The 17,076-nt window shown below is 41.4% G+C and overlaps 1 protein-coding gene across 1 annotated transcript in view; it reads right to left on the minus strand.

The window, feature by feature from the left end:
* Window positions 1-2,407: 2,407 nt before the first annotated feature.
* psmf1 (proteasome inhibitor subunit 1) overlaps window positions 2,408-17,076 on the minus strand; it is a 32,635-nt gene continuing 17,966 nt past the window's right edge. Inside the window, exons 4-7 of the mRNA XM_034165951.1 lie at window positions 6,473-6,658; window positions 4,300-4,356; window positions 2,947-3,108; window positions 2,408-2,512 (exon numbers count right to left, since the gene is read on the minus strand). Coding sequence (XP_034021842.1) covers window positions 2,461-2,512; window positions 2,947-3,108; window positions 4,300-4,356; window positions 6,473-6,658 — 457 coding nt within the window. The 3' untranslated portion in view covers window positions 2,408-2,460. The remainder of the gene's footprint in view (window positions 2,513-2,946; window positions 3,109-4,299; window positions 4,357-6,472; window positions 6,659-17,076) is intronic.

Raw genomic sequence — 17,076 nt, forward strand, 5'->3', positions numbered from 1 at the left:
ATTTACAAACAGAAAAGGGACTTACATTTTGGTGCATCGCTGCACTTTGTATTTCCAAAGGAAAAAAGACTGTGTACTTCCTCACTCCATCAAAAAGTCACGTCAGAAATTTGTGCTGCTTTGACATCAACAATCCAACACGAACTTTAAATACGAGTCCAAAAATAATTCTGACGATGAAGGCTGCGATGCTGTGCAATGACTTTGTGTACTTAGAAAAAAAACAAAAACCAAAATACCTCCTCAGCGCGGTGAAAAAAGTCAGAAATTAGTCCAGCTTTTCATTCTAACTTCCTAACAGCTCTTCATGCCTCCAGACGGCTTACAGCGCAGCGGATTTGATGTGTATGTGTTTTCGCAGAATTAGCACCGTGAATTCAATTAGCTTCTTCAAATCGTCATCCAACAGTAAAACAGTGTGTTTAGCTAAACGCTGCCCCCACTAGTGGGCGGGGTTCACAGCATGCAATGGTACCAAAAGTATGGAAACAAATTGCACTCTAAACGCAACACAAATAGGACAAATAATCCATTGTCACGTCATACAAAGCAATCAAATGACAATGATCTATCCAGCTGTTATATAATAATAGTTCATTTATTTTGGAACATATTTTAAATTAGGGAATAACCCTGTTGATGCTGGATTTCATGGTCGCAAATTGAGTAAAACGGATATTTGCGACCGTAATCCAGCGTGAACGTCTGCAAATCAGACACAACAGGATTATTCCCATTCTAATCAAATTCCATCATTTGCACAGTTTATTTTTCTGTAAGTTATTCAGTCAACGAATCATTGTGAAACGGAGTGGTCGGCTCATCGAAGCTTACCGTAGCAACAGCGCCTTCATGCCAAACTGGAAATTCTGTGAGCAGACCCACAGATTTCTCCATCTCGTCAGCTGCATTGAGTTAAATCCACGGTAAATCCAATCAATCCAGTTAAAGCCATTAAATCCACGCATTCTCAGGGCTGTGAAATGAAAACTGTGAAATCTGAGGATAATTTGCAGGGGGTCTGGGGGGCATAGGCCACCAGGAGCCGGGGTCTTGGGCCCAGCAACCAAATTAATTTTTTAAATTAGCATGTTGTAATCTGTATTATCTGTATACAAAATGAAATAAAAATATAAAACCACGTAATGATGATCAGAAAAGAAACTTTCCTGTCACTTATATGGCTGCAAGTTCATGTTTTAAGTGTGAAACTTATTTTTCTGTGTTAAATCAACACAATAAAAGCTCCATGGTTTTAAAATTTGACCCGTGATCTAGTTTTCTGCACGCATTTCACCTTGTCATGGGTTTGCAGATTACACACACTCACACAATAACACTACAAAGTCTGAGATTGTTTATTTCAAAAGATGTTAGAATCCAAACTTCACACATTTTGCATTTCACTCAGTAAATCTACAGCAGAAATACAAAAAATGAGCAAACACCTGAAATATACTTTAATACAAGAAAAGCTCATCAAACATTAAAGAACAAGATGGAACTCCATCCAGAACACCAACTCATTGTTTACATCATAAACAGACAACAAAATGGGAATTTATTAGGAGAAAGTAGGAATGAGGAGAAACTACTGGGAATACTTCCCTTTCCATCTGACCGGATGTCATTTTTCCTTTGTCCAAAAATTATGTCAAACCTTTAACTGAACCTTTAGTTAAGGAGTGTCTGACTTCGGAACAACAAATAACATGATGTATTTTTAACAAATATATATTGCAGTTTTTTTATGAACCCCACGTGCAGCACTTTGTTTCAGTAGTGGCTGTTCTAAAGCCCTCTATAAATACTATGGAAACAATATACACCAAGCGAGGTGGTGAAGCGGTTAGTGCATCTGTTTCTAGAACAGAAGGTTCCCGGTTCAAGATCACCCCTGCCAATGTACTGCGAAGTTGTGCCAGGAACGGCATCTGGCGTAGAATTTGTGTCAAATCAACATGCAGATCAGTATCAAATCTGCTGTGGTGACCCGATGTGAAAAAGGAAGATGCCAAAGGAACTTATTTTATCTACTGTTGTCATGCAGTACAATCCTTAGATGACACAAACACACTTTCTACTCTACTGTTCAAGTACTGTATTTTCCAGCATATAAATCACGTCTTTTTTTTTAAACTAGTTTAGGTCATGTGACTTAATCTCTGGTGTAAATTATATACCAAGAGAATCATGCGTTTGTTAACTATTTCTATCAAATACCAATAATTAAAAGTGCACTATTGCAACACAAAAATCCCAAGTTAAAGAGTTGATAATAGCAAACAAAAGGTATACTGCGGAAAATACAGCACCAAAAAAAAAAAAAAAAAAAAAAAATCCAAACTGTAGATTTATTTGCTTATCAAAATTTGGCGCTGGTCTGAAACAAACTGAAGAGTGGCACTTTTTTTTTTTAAATTCCTCTATGAAACAGAAAGCAGAAAATATTCTCAGGCACTACATGAACATGTCATCATAGCCTGGCGGTGGCATGTGGTCTGGATCCGGCCTGAAAAAGAGACATACAACGCGGTCAGCTTCAAGCTCCGGGGTTTGCTCACCACTGGAGAGGACAGGCACTATCAGGATTGACATTTTCATCATAAATAATAAAAAGAATTAACCTTTAATAGGAGCAGGACAAGTGCTGCTGCAGGCAGTCAGTGAAATGTGTACAGCTGCTATTACTTTAAGAGCAGCAGCTCTGTGCTGTACAAGTGATGGTATCACTGCAGGGCACTACTGTTAGCAAGTTAACAGGTTAAGAAAATAAATACACGTTTTGGCTGGAAGTCATTTAGAAAAGCTGCAGGTACGACCACAATAGTACATGAACAGTGCTGACACTGTGACACCATTTTTAATTTCATTTAAATGAAATTTACCATTTTATTTAATTTGCAAAGAAAACACTGTGTGCTTTTGTGTGTGTCAGTCTCTCACCCGGGTCTGTGTCGTCCGACGGGTCCAAACGGGTCAAAGCGGGCCCCCGGGGGAACAGCTCCTGGAGGCAGAATGTCTGGTATACCACTCGACGGATCAAAACCAGAGCGCGGATGACCTGACCTCAACGGGTCAAGTATCATCCCACCAGGGCCGTGAGACCTGGAGGAGAGAGGTGGGACTAAGACCAAACCAAGCCTGACTGGACAACGTTAACATTCACAAATTAAATGTTTCAATCCTGTGCAGTCGATGCCTGAAGTGTGGAAGCTATTCAAACCAGCAGACGCTGGGACGCTCCACCAGGCTGACTTTAGAACATTCTGTCTTTATGTGGAAAAAAGTCTGTTTTGTTTTCATGGAATCCTTCAGGTCTTTGTCCATATGCACTGTCAAGAAGCTTTCAACTAACTGGCTGAATGTGAAGTAGCCACGACAAGACGGCATTTTACATTTTCTCGACATGCCCCACACTTTGAAATGTGGGCGTGGCTTCACCATCTTCTTTAAGCACTTTTGACCTCGTATTAAAGTAGAGTCACAGCTATTGCGGTAATATTTATGCCGATATTAACACTCATTTCCTCAATCCTAAAATATTTCAAAAAGATTTCATTTGGGACATTTTGCAAACACTTTTTTTCCACATTTATCACCTCCGCCAAAGAGATGCACCAGGGTTCAATTCTGGGTTTGGAAATTTGGAGTTCCCGAGACTCCATCGGGTAAAAAAAATTTGGAGTCCCCTTCGATCAAAAATGTTTTATGTTCAACTGTGATGTACAATTTCATTTAATTGTGTGATATCTGAAAGAAAATTAACACACTCAAAATGTAAAATAAAGTTTGAACAATTAAAATCACTTTTATTTCATTTTCTTAACAGTAATTTATTAATTCTAGAGACTGCGGCAATTGCCAAGGTGGGCCAAAATAAAGTGTGTGTGTGTGTGTGCAGGGCACCTGCACGCACACACATGCAGCCACAGACAGACAGAAGGAAGAATCTTTCACTGGTGTATCCACATCTGTCTATTACAACTAAACCGCAATGAAACAATCACAAAATAACGTTTTTGTTTGTCTGATTCACAGTTTTGTTTTGCTTGAGGATGAGAACGTTCCTTTTTCTGTGGCGGTCGTGACCGCCATGCTGTCCGCTTCACAAGCAGGAGACAGAGGGACTGTGGACACAGTAATCTGCTGATGTCTGTGCTGTTCATCCCAAAATCCCAGATTACAGCAAAAGCAGACTGCTTTAGAAACACAGATTTCAAAATGATCAAAAAAAAAAAAAAAAAAAAAAAAGCAATGTAATTCATCATAGTTTTGGAAGGAAGCAGAGAGACTCACCCGAAAGGATCAAGATCTGCTCCTCCAACTGAAAATGGAGACTGTGTGGGGTCAGACCTAAAACACACACACACACACACACACACACACACACACACACACACACACACACACACACACACACACACACACACACACACACACACACACACACACAGTATTAGGCCCATGTTTCAATGTCAATAAAGTTGATCAACCATTGCTTCTGTGATTTATAATTGTAGATTTAAAGAGGACAAGTACTTTTTTAAAAGCAACGTTCATCTTAAGATGTCTTTGCACGAGGTTTATACAAAGAAATTACTGTGGATAAAAAACAATAAAAAAACATGAAAATAGACATCTGAATATAAACAAAGGCTCCTTTTTTAACTAAATGGCTATCAGTGGTGTCTTGAAGATGGTACGAATACACTGAAATATTATATTCTGCTTTTTAATTCCTGCTGTCCTCCTTTCTTTGTCTCGCTCCCTCTGTCATTGTTTTGACACCTCTTTTACTTTCTCTCCCTCAGAAAAGCGACGGCAGCCACGTTGTTAAAGCGCTGCCATCTCACAGGATCAGGTCACGAGGGCGCAGGAAGGACAGAAAGATGAGGCGAGGAGTGAGAAGAACAGTGACTCAGACTCAGCTCTTAGCTGTTTCACACTCACACACTCACACACACACACACACACACTTTAGCCCAAACGTTTATTCATGAGCTGTTAAAGCTCTGCCCATGGCTCTTCTCCGTTTTTCAGACATACAAACTCAGCAGGTCAAAGTCAGGCTCTTCAGATGTTTTTGTGGTCATCTTCTTTCAACCTTAAACACAACATCAGCTGTAGTCTAGTGACCCTTAATTAGCCCCATTCAGCAGCCGGTCCGCTCTGTGTCAGTCTGATCCCGTCAGATGTCAGAAGCTAAGCAGGGCAGAACCTGGTTAGTACTTGGATGGGAGACCTCTTCAGAACACCAGCGGCTGTGTGTGTTTCTCCAGGTAAAACTGGAGTTTTACCAGGAAGGGCACCTGGCGTAAAACTTGTGCCCTGAACAACCCTGAACAAAAACGGGAGCAACCGAAAGGACAACAACAGAAGCAGGTTACGTGTGCGTTGCCATTTCTCTTTCAGAAGGGCATCTCAAAGGCACGTGAACAGATTTCATTGAAACTGGGTGCAAAGGTCAACCTTGGGTCGAGGGTAGAACTGATTACATTTTGGTGAGGCTCGGAATCAAGAGGATTTTTTGATCCTGAATAAAGGGTGGACCCTGTCTTTATTCCCTGAGCTTTGATCATGATTTTGACCTCCAAAAGTATTCCAGAAAGGGCTAACAGTTTTCTTTGCAGCCACTGACTCCAGCAGGTGATTTTACTGATGAACTCATCACATCTGCTCAAAGTAATGTTCATCTCGTAAAAAGGTTTTATTTTACTCACTGTGCTGCTTTGTAAAGTTGTCGTCTTGGCTGCTACGTTGATTTGCTCTTATATGGTTATACACTTTCTATTCTATGGTCTTCTTCTCTGTTTTTTTGTGGGAGTGTTACAGTGCCACATACAGGCCTGGCATATACACCGCAGTGTTAAACGAAGCCTCGAGGCAAAGAATTTGCCTCAGACATTTTTTGTAACTGAATTATTCGAGTTACTCGATTAATCTTTTCAGCACTAGTCTGGCTCAAACATCAGTTGTCAGGAAAACAGATAAGGAAGAGGATCAAAAGTCTTTCATCAGCACCTGGAAGCTCACAGTTTGAAACCTTGTTTTTATTTTGAAAAAACTAAAGGATCCAGGAAGGTATCCACGGTGAACCGGGATATTCCGTCATTGTGAATTTTTGAAAATGTCTGACATGCTTTGGTAATCTGCTGCATTTCCACAGAGCCCGTAATGTTGCAGTCACCACAGCTGTGGTAATGTCAGACTATGGGTGGGCTACAGGGTCCACAGTTACGCTTTGGTTATTCAGCACACATCACATGTACAACCGTGACCTTCACTCTCGGTTACAGACCACAGGTCACTACCATTCAGTATTACAAATGTTTCAATTCATTTATACAGTGCCAAACTACAACAAAATTTGCCTCAAGGCGCTTCACAGGAGTACCGTCTGACATCACCCACCGCCTGAGTATGCGTGTTTGAATTCATGACATCTGAAGATGTGTTTGTATAAACCAACCAGTGAGGCGGCACCCTGTGCTGAGGGTGTCGGCTTGGGAAGCGGAGGGGGTCGCTGTCCTTTCCTCTTTGTCTCTCCTCCTCCCTCTGATTTTTACGCTCGTCCTTCCGTCCTGCTGGACTGTCCCAAGACGGCAGCAACTGACTCTTCACCATCTCTGACAAACTGTCTGCATCCTTGAAAACACTATAAAAAAAGTTTGAATTTTAACTTAAGTTTATAGACACAACATAAGACTGAGAGCCTCAAATGTATTTTTTGTTTGTCTGTTTTCAGCTGCTTCTACATTACAAATGTCCTGATTCTCGATGACGGTGACTCACATAGGACTAGGTACAGTGGGTAATGGACATACATTTAATTTAATCAAATGTGGGTCAACAGGCTAACAATTTCCTGTTGCCACGGGCCGAGGACCACTTTCATCTACTACTATAAGCAACAGAGTCATTGTTGTGTCCCACCACATCCTGCACTCAAGGTTCTTGAAATGGAGCATTATCTCCACCTGGTGGACATTTAAAATTAATGTAGGTACAATAAAATTTCGTCAAGAGCTGTAGTCCTTTTATACTATGGTTTGCAAATGGCAGATTTCCAAAACTGTGATGCTTTCCTGTTTGACCCTATGAGATCTGTTAAAAAACATGGTGTCATTCCACATGGATTGGCTAGTGAGCTGTGTAGCTAAAACCTGTGTATCATCTCAGTTAAAAAAAAAAAAAAAAAAAAACAGCTTAGATGAGGAACGCCACTAAACCTGAAAAGTGAATTTTTTAAGAGTGAGTGAAACAGTAAGAAAAACACTGCATTACCCACTGTGCTTTGCTGAATTCAAGGTCATGGTATTTTGAAATGAACTTCAATTCAACTGTACATATGTATGAAGGGTGACTGGAAAGATTTGAACTTGACCCACAAAAACTAGGGCATGGTTCTCCATTTTTTGAATTTTGAGAAACTAGCATTTCTCAACCCAGTAACTGGTAACTGGACTGCATTTATATAGCACTTTTACATCTGCATCAGATGATCAAAGCACTTTACATTTATGCCTTACATTCACCCATTGACATAAACACACTCGCACACAGATGTAAGTGTGCTGCCATACAAAGTGCTCACTACACACCAGGAGCAACTAGGGGATTAAGGACCTTCCCCAAGGGCCTTTAGTGATTTTCTGGTCAGGCTGGGGTTTGAACCAAGGATCCTCTGGTCTCAAGCCCAATGCTTAACCACTAGACCATCACCTCCCCAGTGAGTCAAAACTTCACACATACATGAGAAATGTTTTTTTTTTTCCTGAGAATGTAAAAGATGGAGAACCATGCCCTAATTTTTCAGGGTCAGGCTCAGATCTTTTCAATCACTCCTTGTATATGTGGTGAGAAAACAGACCATGTGCATCAACGCATTATCCATGGAGGTGTGTGTAGAAGAATTTTTAGGTCCTTATTTGAACTATGATGAACTATCAAGTGTCCTGATCCGAACTGTATGTCCTCTGGTTGAACTAGCAGGTGTTCAACCCCAAAAAAGGGCTCTATTAGTCATTCAGTCTGTCAGGGGCTTTCCAAGGCCTTTTAGGTGCTTTCCCGCAGGCCACGTGCAGGGGCCTCAGGCCAGCTGCACGTGTGACTGAGGCCACGTGCGGGGGGGCCTCAGGCCAGCTGCACCTGTGGCTGAAGGTCTTTTAAAAAAATCAGTTGTAAATCCTTCACGTTTTAATGGGAGCGTTTGTCACATTGAAATAATGGCCTAACACCTGCTTAGGGTTCACTAGAGGACGCTTCCAATAGAAAACCATGTCTTGGGAATGAAATAAATAAAAAAGTCGAAGGAGGAGCGATGCCCGCGGGTCTCCAATAAATAGATGAGCGCGGTTGTCATATTCAGTCTCTCTAGAGGACTCAGTTTGTCTAAGCTCTGTGTCGAAGGCTTAAATAAACTTAAAAACTCTGTGCATTTTATCTTGCTTAAGGCTGAATTATTCTAAAGTGTTGTGTCCTTTTCTAGCATATCACTTGCAATTAGTTTGTGTTATCTAAAAGACGACATCCTGAGAAGACTAAAGACGAGCCACGTCAGAACTTGGCGAGCCAGCCAGGAGGGTCCAGGGGCATTCCGGCAGCCTGGGACGGTCCAGCTCATCCCTCCAGACCGTAAATAACAGTGATCATGACTAAAAGGTAAGCAGAAACCTTTTATAACTTCTGCACGATCTGGAGGAGTGAGTCGGGATTTCCGCCCAAGTTGACAGGTGATATTTTTTAATTGCCTCTTACCCAAAAGAACCTGGACTAAGAAAATTGATAAGAAACTAAAAAAAGATAAGATTGAAAATTATCAGGCCTTGTAGATAAAATGCTCAGAAGGTGTGTGTGTTCCCGGGAAAAAGAATGTCTGTGTGAGTGAAAGGTCAGGAATGTTCATGAACTCCGGTGCGGAAAAGAGTGCGTGGAGAACTAACCTGGATGCTTGAGTAATAATTGGTGTTGAAATTCGTTACTAACGTGCCGGCTGATAGCATGCGCTGTAGGGGTTAATTTAGGGGAGTATACTGACAAATAGATACAAGGTAATACAAGGTTATTTAAAGAGTTTAACAGAGACTGAAGTGAAATAAGTGAGAAAAAGAGTTTAACAGAGAATACGTGCAGAGGAAGCACAAGATAAGCGCCTGAGGGGGCGCAGTAGAAATACCGTACGTGATAAAAAGAGAAAAGTGCAAAGTAGCACAGCTGACAGTAAGTAAGAGAGCTCAATAAAGGACGTAATTTTTTAAGAAAAGAGAAAAACTATAAAAAAAATAAAATAAATAGAGAGTTAGTGCAGAATACATGAGAATTAATGAAGCAGAAAATAGTGCAGTAAGGCACCAAATACACGCTTGTGGGGCGTGGGAGAAGAATAAGTAATTAAGTACACAGTAATATGAGTTTTTTATAAGAAAAGAAAAAGAGAATATTTTCAGTGCAAAGGCACATTAAGCTCACGAGGAGCTCAGTAAGTGAAGAAAAAAGTAGAAGAAAGTGCAGAAAGGCACAGGATACGCACGCGAGGCGCGGTAAGGCGTAGAAATAAATGAAATATTGTATGCTCAGAGAGGAGCTGGTGAAAAATAATATATTAAGCACAGGATACGCACGCGAGGCGCGGTAAGGCGTAGAAGTAAATGAAATATTGTACGCTCAAAGAGGGCTTGTAAAAAATAATAATATATGAAGTTGCTGGCAGCGCCGGAGAAGCTGTCTAACGTGAAGAAGAGATACATATTTAAACAGAACACATTGGTGTTAAGTGATTAAAAAGGTTGTTTAAAGCCGCGGAGTAAAGGGTGGCAGAAGTCTAGATAGAGATATATAGAAAGTTGTTTTTAATAATTTTTGTGTATAAAGCTTTTGAAGATTGGTGTGTGGGAGAGCGGGGAGTTGCAGGCAAAGCTGTGAGGGCTTGCAGGCTGGCTGACATACAAGATTAATGTGAAAGAGTACGAGAAGGAGGTGTTTAGACCCAACAGAAGGACTTGGGAGGAGCATGACAGGCAGAGAGGAAAGTGTGAAACAGAGACAGTGAAGAAAAAGACAGGATAAGAGACTGCTATGTAAATACAGAGAAGGTAGATATTTCAAAGAAAGAAAACTAATAAACAAACATAGCAGAAAAAGACGAGAAGCAGAAAGTTAAAAAATTAGAAGGAAAATAGAAAGTCGGGAGCAAAGACATTAGGAAGTGTTAGGGTTGTAAGAGGATTAAATAAATAAAGTTGGTTATAAATCAAAAGAGTTAAAGCTTAGATTATAGTGAAAAAGCTGACAGACTGATCAATGCTTGGGACAGTCTTTGATGGGAGACTTAAGTGATGATGAAATAATACTCCCAGAACATTACTTGACTGACGGAGATGTCGAAACCCAGGGAATCAGGACACATTTTTGGCTGGAAAGGACCTATTTTGACAGGGTAGGAGCAGAACATCGGCAGGACGAACAAGAGATCGATCAGAAATTATGGCAGATTACTAAGGTAATCAATCTGAAGCAAAAGAAAGAACAATTCCCTCTAATTAATTGGGAGCTGCTGATAAGATGTCTGTGGCATCAGGGTTTAACCCCGTGGCTGGAGCTGCTTTGTGCTGATCCTAATAAAGAAATTAGCATACCATTAAATCATTTAGTAACACTACCAACCGATCTAGGTGAAGAACTGTTTCCTAGGTTGACTCTGACTGTGGTCCCAAGGAAGGTTCGGTGAGAAACAGGTAAATTTTCATATTTAGTTAAAGAAAAAGAAGACGGGCATAACAGTTGGAAATTTAATCCTTTTAAGGGTTTAAAATATACTCAACAAAAATATAAATGCAACACTTTTGGTTTTGCTCCCATTTTGTATGAGATGAACTCAAAGATCTAAAACTTTTTCCACATACACAATATCACCATTTCCCTCAAATATTGTTCACAAACCAGTCTAAATCTGTGATAGTGAGCACTTCTCCTTTGCTGAGATAATCCATCCCACCTCACAGGTGTGCCATACCAAGATGCTGATTAGACACCATGATTAGTGCACAGGTGTGCCTTAGACTGTCCACAATAAAAGGCCACTCTGAAAGGTGCAGTTTTGTTTCATGGGGGGGGATACCAGTCAGTATCTGGTGTGACCACCATTTGCCTCATGCAGTGCAACACATCTCCTTTGCATCATCCGTGAAGAGAACACCTCTCCAATGTGCCAAACACCAGCGAATGTGAGCATTTGCCCACTCAAGTCGGTTACAACGATGAACTGGAGTCAGGTCGAGACCCCGATGAGGACGACGAGCATGCAGATGAGCTTCCCTGAGATGGTTTCTGACAGTTTGTGCAGAAATTCTTTGGTTATGCAAACCGATTGTTTCAGCAGCTGTCCGAGTGGCTGGTCTCAGACGATCTTCAATCAATCAATCAACTTTTTTTTTATATAGCGCCAAATCACAACAAACAGTTGCCCCAAGGCGCTTTATATTGTAAGGCAAGGCCATACAACAATCATGAAAAACCCCAACGGTCAAAACGACCCCCTGTGAGCAAGCACTTGGCAACAGTGGGAAGGAAAAACTCCCTCTTAACAGGAAGAAACCTCCAGCAGAACCAGGCTCAGGGAGGGGCAGTCTTCTGCTGAGACTGGTTGGGGCTGAGGGAAAGAACCAGGAAAAAGACATGCTGTGGAGGGGAGCAGAGATCGATCACTAATGATTAAATGCGGAGTGATGCATACAGAGCAAAAAGAGAAAGAAACAGTGCATCATGGGAACCCCCCCACAGTCTACGTCTAAAGCAGCATAACCAAGGGATAGTCCAGGGTCACCCGATCCAGCCCTAACTATAAGCCTTAGCGAAAAGGAAAGTTTTAAGCCTAATCTTAAAAGTAGAGAGGGTATCTGTCTCCCTGATCTGAATTGGGAGCTGGTTCCACAGGAGAGGAGCCTGAAAGCTGAAGGCTCTGCCTCCCATTCTACTCTTACAAACCCTAGGAACTACAAGTAAGCCTGCAGTCTGAGAGCGAAGCGCTCTATTAGGGTGATATGGTACTACGAGGTCCCTGAGATAAGATGGGACCTGATTATTCAAAACCTTATAAGTAAGAAGAAGAATTTTAAATTCTATTCTAGAATTAACAGGAAGCCAATGAAGAGAGGCCAACATGGGTGAGATATGCTCTCTCCTGCTAGTCCCCGTCAGTACTCTAGCTGCAGCATTTTGAATTAACTGAAGGCTTTTTAGGGAACTTTTAGGACAACCTGATAATAAAGAATTACAATAGTCCAGCCTAGAGGAAATAAATGCATGAATTAGTTTTTCAGCATCACTCTGAGACAAGACCTTTCTGATTTTAGAGATATTGCGTAAATGCAAAAAGGCAGTCCTACATATTTGTTTAATATGCGCTTTGAATGACATATCCTGATCAAAAATGACTCCAAGATTTCTCACAGTATTACTAGAGGTCAGGGAAATGCCATCCAGAGTAAAGATCTGGTTAGACACCATGCTTCTAAGATTTGTGGGGCCAAGTACAATAACTTCAGTTTTATCTGAGTTTAAAAGCAGGAAATTAGAGGTCATCCATGTCTTTATGTCTGTAAGACAATCCTGCAGTTTAGCTAATTGGTGTGTGTCCTCTGGCTTCATGGATAGATAAAGCTGGGTATCATCTGCGTAACAATGAAAATTCAAGCAATACCGTCTAATAATACTGCCTAAGGGAAGCATGTATAAAGTGAATAAAATTGGTCCTAGCACAGAACCTTGTGGAACTCCATAATTAACTTTAGTCTGTGAAGAAGATTCCCCATTTACATGAACAAACTGTAATCTATTAGACAAATATGATTCAAACCACCGCAGCGCAGTGCCTTTAATACCTATGACATGCTCTAATCTCTGTAATAAAATTTTATGGTCAACAGTATCAAAAGCAGCACTGAGGTCCAACAGAACAAGCACAGAGATAAGTCCACTGTCCGAAGCCATAAGAAGATCATTTGTAACCTTCACTAATGCTGTTTCTGTACTATGATGAATTCTAAAACCTGACTGAACCTCTTCAAATAGACCATTCCTCTGCAGGTGATCAGTTAGCTGTTTTACAACTACCCTCTCAAGAATCTTTGAGAGAAAAGGAAGGTTGGAGATTGGCCTATAATTAGCTAAAATAGCTGGGTCAAGTGATGGCTTTTTAAGTAATGGTTTAATTACTGCCACCTTAAAAGCCTGTGGTACATAGCCAACTAACAAAGATAAGTTGATCATATTTAAGATTGAAGCATTAAATAATGGTAGGACTTCCTTGAGCAGCCTGGCAGGAATGGGGTCTAATAAACATGTTGATGGTTTGGATGAAGTAACTAATGAAAATAACTCAGACAGAACAATCGGAGAGAAACAGTCTAACCAAATACCGGCATCACTGAAAGCAGCCAAAGATAACGATACATCTTTGGGATGGTTATGAGTAATTTTTTCTCTAATAGTCAAAATTTTGTTAGCAAAGAAAGTCATGAAGTCATTACTAGTTAAAGTTAATGGAATACTCAGCTCAATAGAGCTCTGACTCTTTGTCAGCCTGGCTACAGTGCTGAAAAGAAACCTGGGGTTGTTCTTATTTTCTTCAATTAGTGATGAGTAGAAAGATGTCCTAGCTTTACGGAGGGCTTTTTTATAGAGCAACAAACTCTTTTTCCAGGCTAAGTGAAGATCTTCTAAATTAGTGAGACGCCATTTCCTCTCCAACTTACGGGTTATCTGCTTTAAGCTACGAGTTTGTGAGTTATACCACGGAGTCAGACACTTCTGATTTAAAGCTCTCTTTTTCAGAGGAGCTACAGCATCCAAAGTTGTCTTCAATGAGGATGTAAAACTATTGACGAGATACTCTAACTCCCTTACAGAGTTTAGGTAGCTACTCTGCTCTGTGTTGGTATATGACAATAGAGAACATAAAGAAGGAATCATATCCTTAAACCTAGTTACAGCGCTTTCTGAAAGACTTCTAGTGTAATGAAACTTATTCCCCACTGCAGGGTAGTCCATCAGGGTAAATGTAAATGTTATTAAAAAATGATCAGACAGAAGGGAGTTTTCAGGGAATACTGTTAAGTCTTCTATTTCCATACCATAAGTCAAAACAAGATCTAAGATATGATTAAAGTGGTGGGTGGACTCATTTACTTTTTGAGCAAAGCCAATAGAGTCTAATAATAGATTAAATGCAGTGTTGAGGCTGTCATTCTCAGCATCTGTGTGGATGTTAAAATCGCCCACTATAAGTATCTTATCTGAGCTAAGCACTAAGTCAGACAGAAGGTCTGAAAATTCACAGAGAAACTCACAGTAACGACCAGGTGGACGATAGATAATAACAAATAAAATTGGTTTTTGGGCCTTCCAATTTGGATGGAAAAGACTAAGAGACAAGCTTTCAAATGAATTAAAGCTCTGTCTAGGTTTTTGATTAATTAATAAGCTGGAATGGAAGATTGCTGCTAATCCTCCGCCCCGGCCCGTGCTACGAGCATTCTGACAGTTAGTGTGACTCGGGGGTGTTGACTCATTTAAACTAACATATTCATCTTGCTGTAACCAGGTTTCTGTTAGGCAGAATAAATCAATACGTTGATCAATTATTATATCATTTACCAACAGGGACTTAGAAGAGAGAGACCTAATGTTTAATAGACCACATTTAACTGTTTTAGTCTGTGGTGCAGTTGAAGGTGCTATATTATTTTTTCTTTTTGAATTTTTTTGCTTAAATAGATTTTTGCTGGTTATTGGTGGTCTGGAAGCAGGCACCGTCTCTACGGGGATGGGGTAATGAGGGGATGGCAGGGGGAGAGAAGCTGCAGAGAGGTGTATAAGACCACAGCTCTGCCTCCTGGTCCCAACGCTAGACAGTCACAGTTTGGAGGATCCAAGAAAATTGGCCAGATTTCTAGAAATGAGAGCTGCTCCATCTAAAGTGGGATGGATGCCGTCTCTCCTAACAAGACCAGGTTTTCCCCAGAAGCTTTGCCAATTATCAATGAAGCCCACCTCATTTTTTGGACACCACTCAGACAGCCAGCAATTCAAGGAGAACATGCGGCTAAACATGTCACTCCCGGTCTGATTGGGGAGGGGCCCAGAGAAAACAACAGAGTCCGACATTGTTTTTGCAAAGTTACACACCGATTTAATGTTAATTTTAGTGACCTCCGATTGGCGTAACCGAGTGTCATTACTGCCGACGTGAATTACAATCTTACCAAATTTACGCTTAGCCTTAGCCAGCAATTTCAAATTTCCTTCAATGTCGCCTGCTCTGGCCCCCGGAAGACAATTGACAATGGTTGCTGGTGTCGCTAACTTCACATTTCTCAAAACAGAGTCGCCAATAACCAGAGTTTGATCCTCGGCGAGTGTATCGTCGAGTGGGGAAAAACGGTTAGAGATGTGCACGGGTTGACGGTGTACACGGGGCTTCTGTTTAGGGCTACGCTTCCTCCTCACAGTCACCCAGTCGGCCTGATTTCCCGACTGCCCGGGATCCGCCAGGGGGGAACTAACGGTGGCTAAGCCACCTTGGTCCGCACCGACTACAGGGGCCTGGTTAGCTGTAGAATTTTCCACGGTGCGGAGCCGAGTCTCCAATTCGCCCAGCCTGGCCTCCAAAGCTACGAATAAGCTGCACTTATTACAAGTACCATTACTGCTAAAGGAGGCCGAGGAACAGCTAAACATTTCACAACCAGAGCAGAAAAGTGCGGGAGAGACAGGAGAAGCCGCCATGCTAAATCGGCTAAAAGCTAGTAGCTACGCAACCTAGTGGATTCCTAAAAACACGCAAAGTGAATAATGTGTAAATAATTTAGAGGTGATTCAGCAGAAGGAGTGCTTTAGTTAAGGCACCAGACAGGCCATGAAGCAGCACAAGTAACGCACGGCAACAGCGAACGCACGACAACGGTGCAAAAATAAAATAAAAATCCACTAGACAGGCTGTGGAGCAGCACAGGTAACGCACGACAACAGTGGTAGAAAATAAAATAAAAATCCACTAGACAGGCTGCGGAGCAGCACAGGTAACGCACGACAACGGTGGTAAAAAAAATAAAATAAAATAAAAATCCACTAGACAGGCCGTGGAACAGCACAGGTAACGCACGACAACGGTGGTAAAAAATAAAATAAAAATCCACTAGACAGGCTGTGGAGCAGCACAGGTAACGCACGACAACGGCGGCAAAAAATAAAATAAAAATCCACTAGACAGGCTGTGGAGCAGCACAGGTAACGCACGACAACGGCGGCAAAAAATAAAATAAAAATCCACTAGACAGGCTGCGGAGCAGCACAGGCAACGCACGACAACGGTGGCAAAAAACAATAAAAATCCACTAGACAGGCTGTGGAGCAGCACAGGTAACGCACGACAACGGTGGTAAAAAATAAAATAAAAATCCACTAGACAGGCTGTGGAGCAGCACAGGTAACGCACGACAACGGTGGTAAAAAATAAAATAAAAATCCACTAGACAGGCTGCGGAGCAGCACAGGTAACGCACGACAACGGTGGTAAAAAAAAATAAAATAAAAATCCACTAGACAGGCTGCGGAGCAGCACAGGTAACGCACGACAACGGTGGTAAAAAAAATAAAATAAAATAAAAATCCACTAGACAGGCCGTGGAACAGCACAGGTAACGCACGACAACGGTGGTAAAAAATAAAATAAAAATCCACTAGACAGGCTGTGGAGCAGCACAGGTAACGCACGACAACGGCGGCAAAAAATAAAATAAAATAAAAATCCACTAGACAGGCTGTGGAGCAGCACAGGTAACGCACGACAACGGCGGCAAAAAATAAAATAAAAATCCACTAGACAGGCTGCGGAGCAGCACAGGCAACGCACGACAACGGTGGCAAAAAACAATAAAAATCCACTAGACAGGCTGTGGAGCAGCACAGGTAACGCACGACAACGGTGGTAAAAAATAAATCTTGGAGGTGAATATGCTGGATGTGGAGGTCCTGGGCTGGTGTGGTTACACGTGGTCTGCGGTTGTGAGGCTGGTT

Source organism: Thalassophryne amazonica, chromosome 3 (genome assembly GCF_902500255.1).
Source record: "Thalassophryne amazonica chromosome 3, fThaAma1.1, whole genome shotgun sequence".
Taxonomy (NCBI): domain Eukaryota; kingdom Metazoa; phylum Chordata; class Actinopteri; order Batrachoidiformes; family Batrachoididae; genus Thalassophryne; species Thalassophryne amazonica.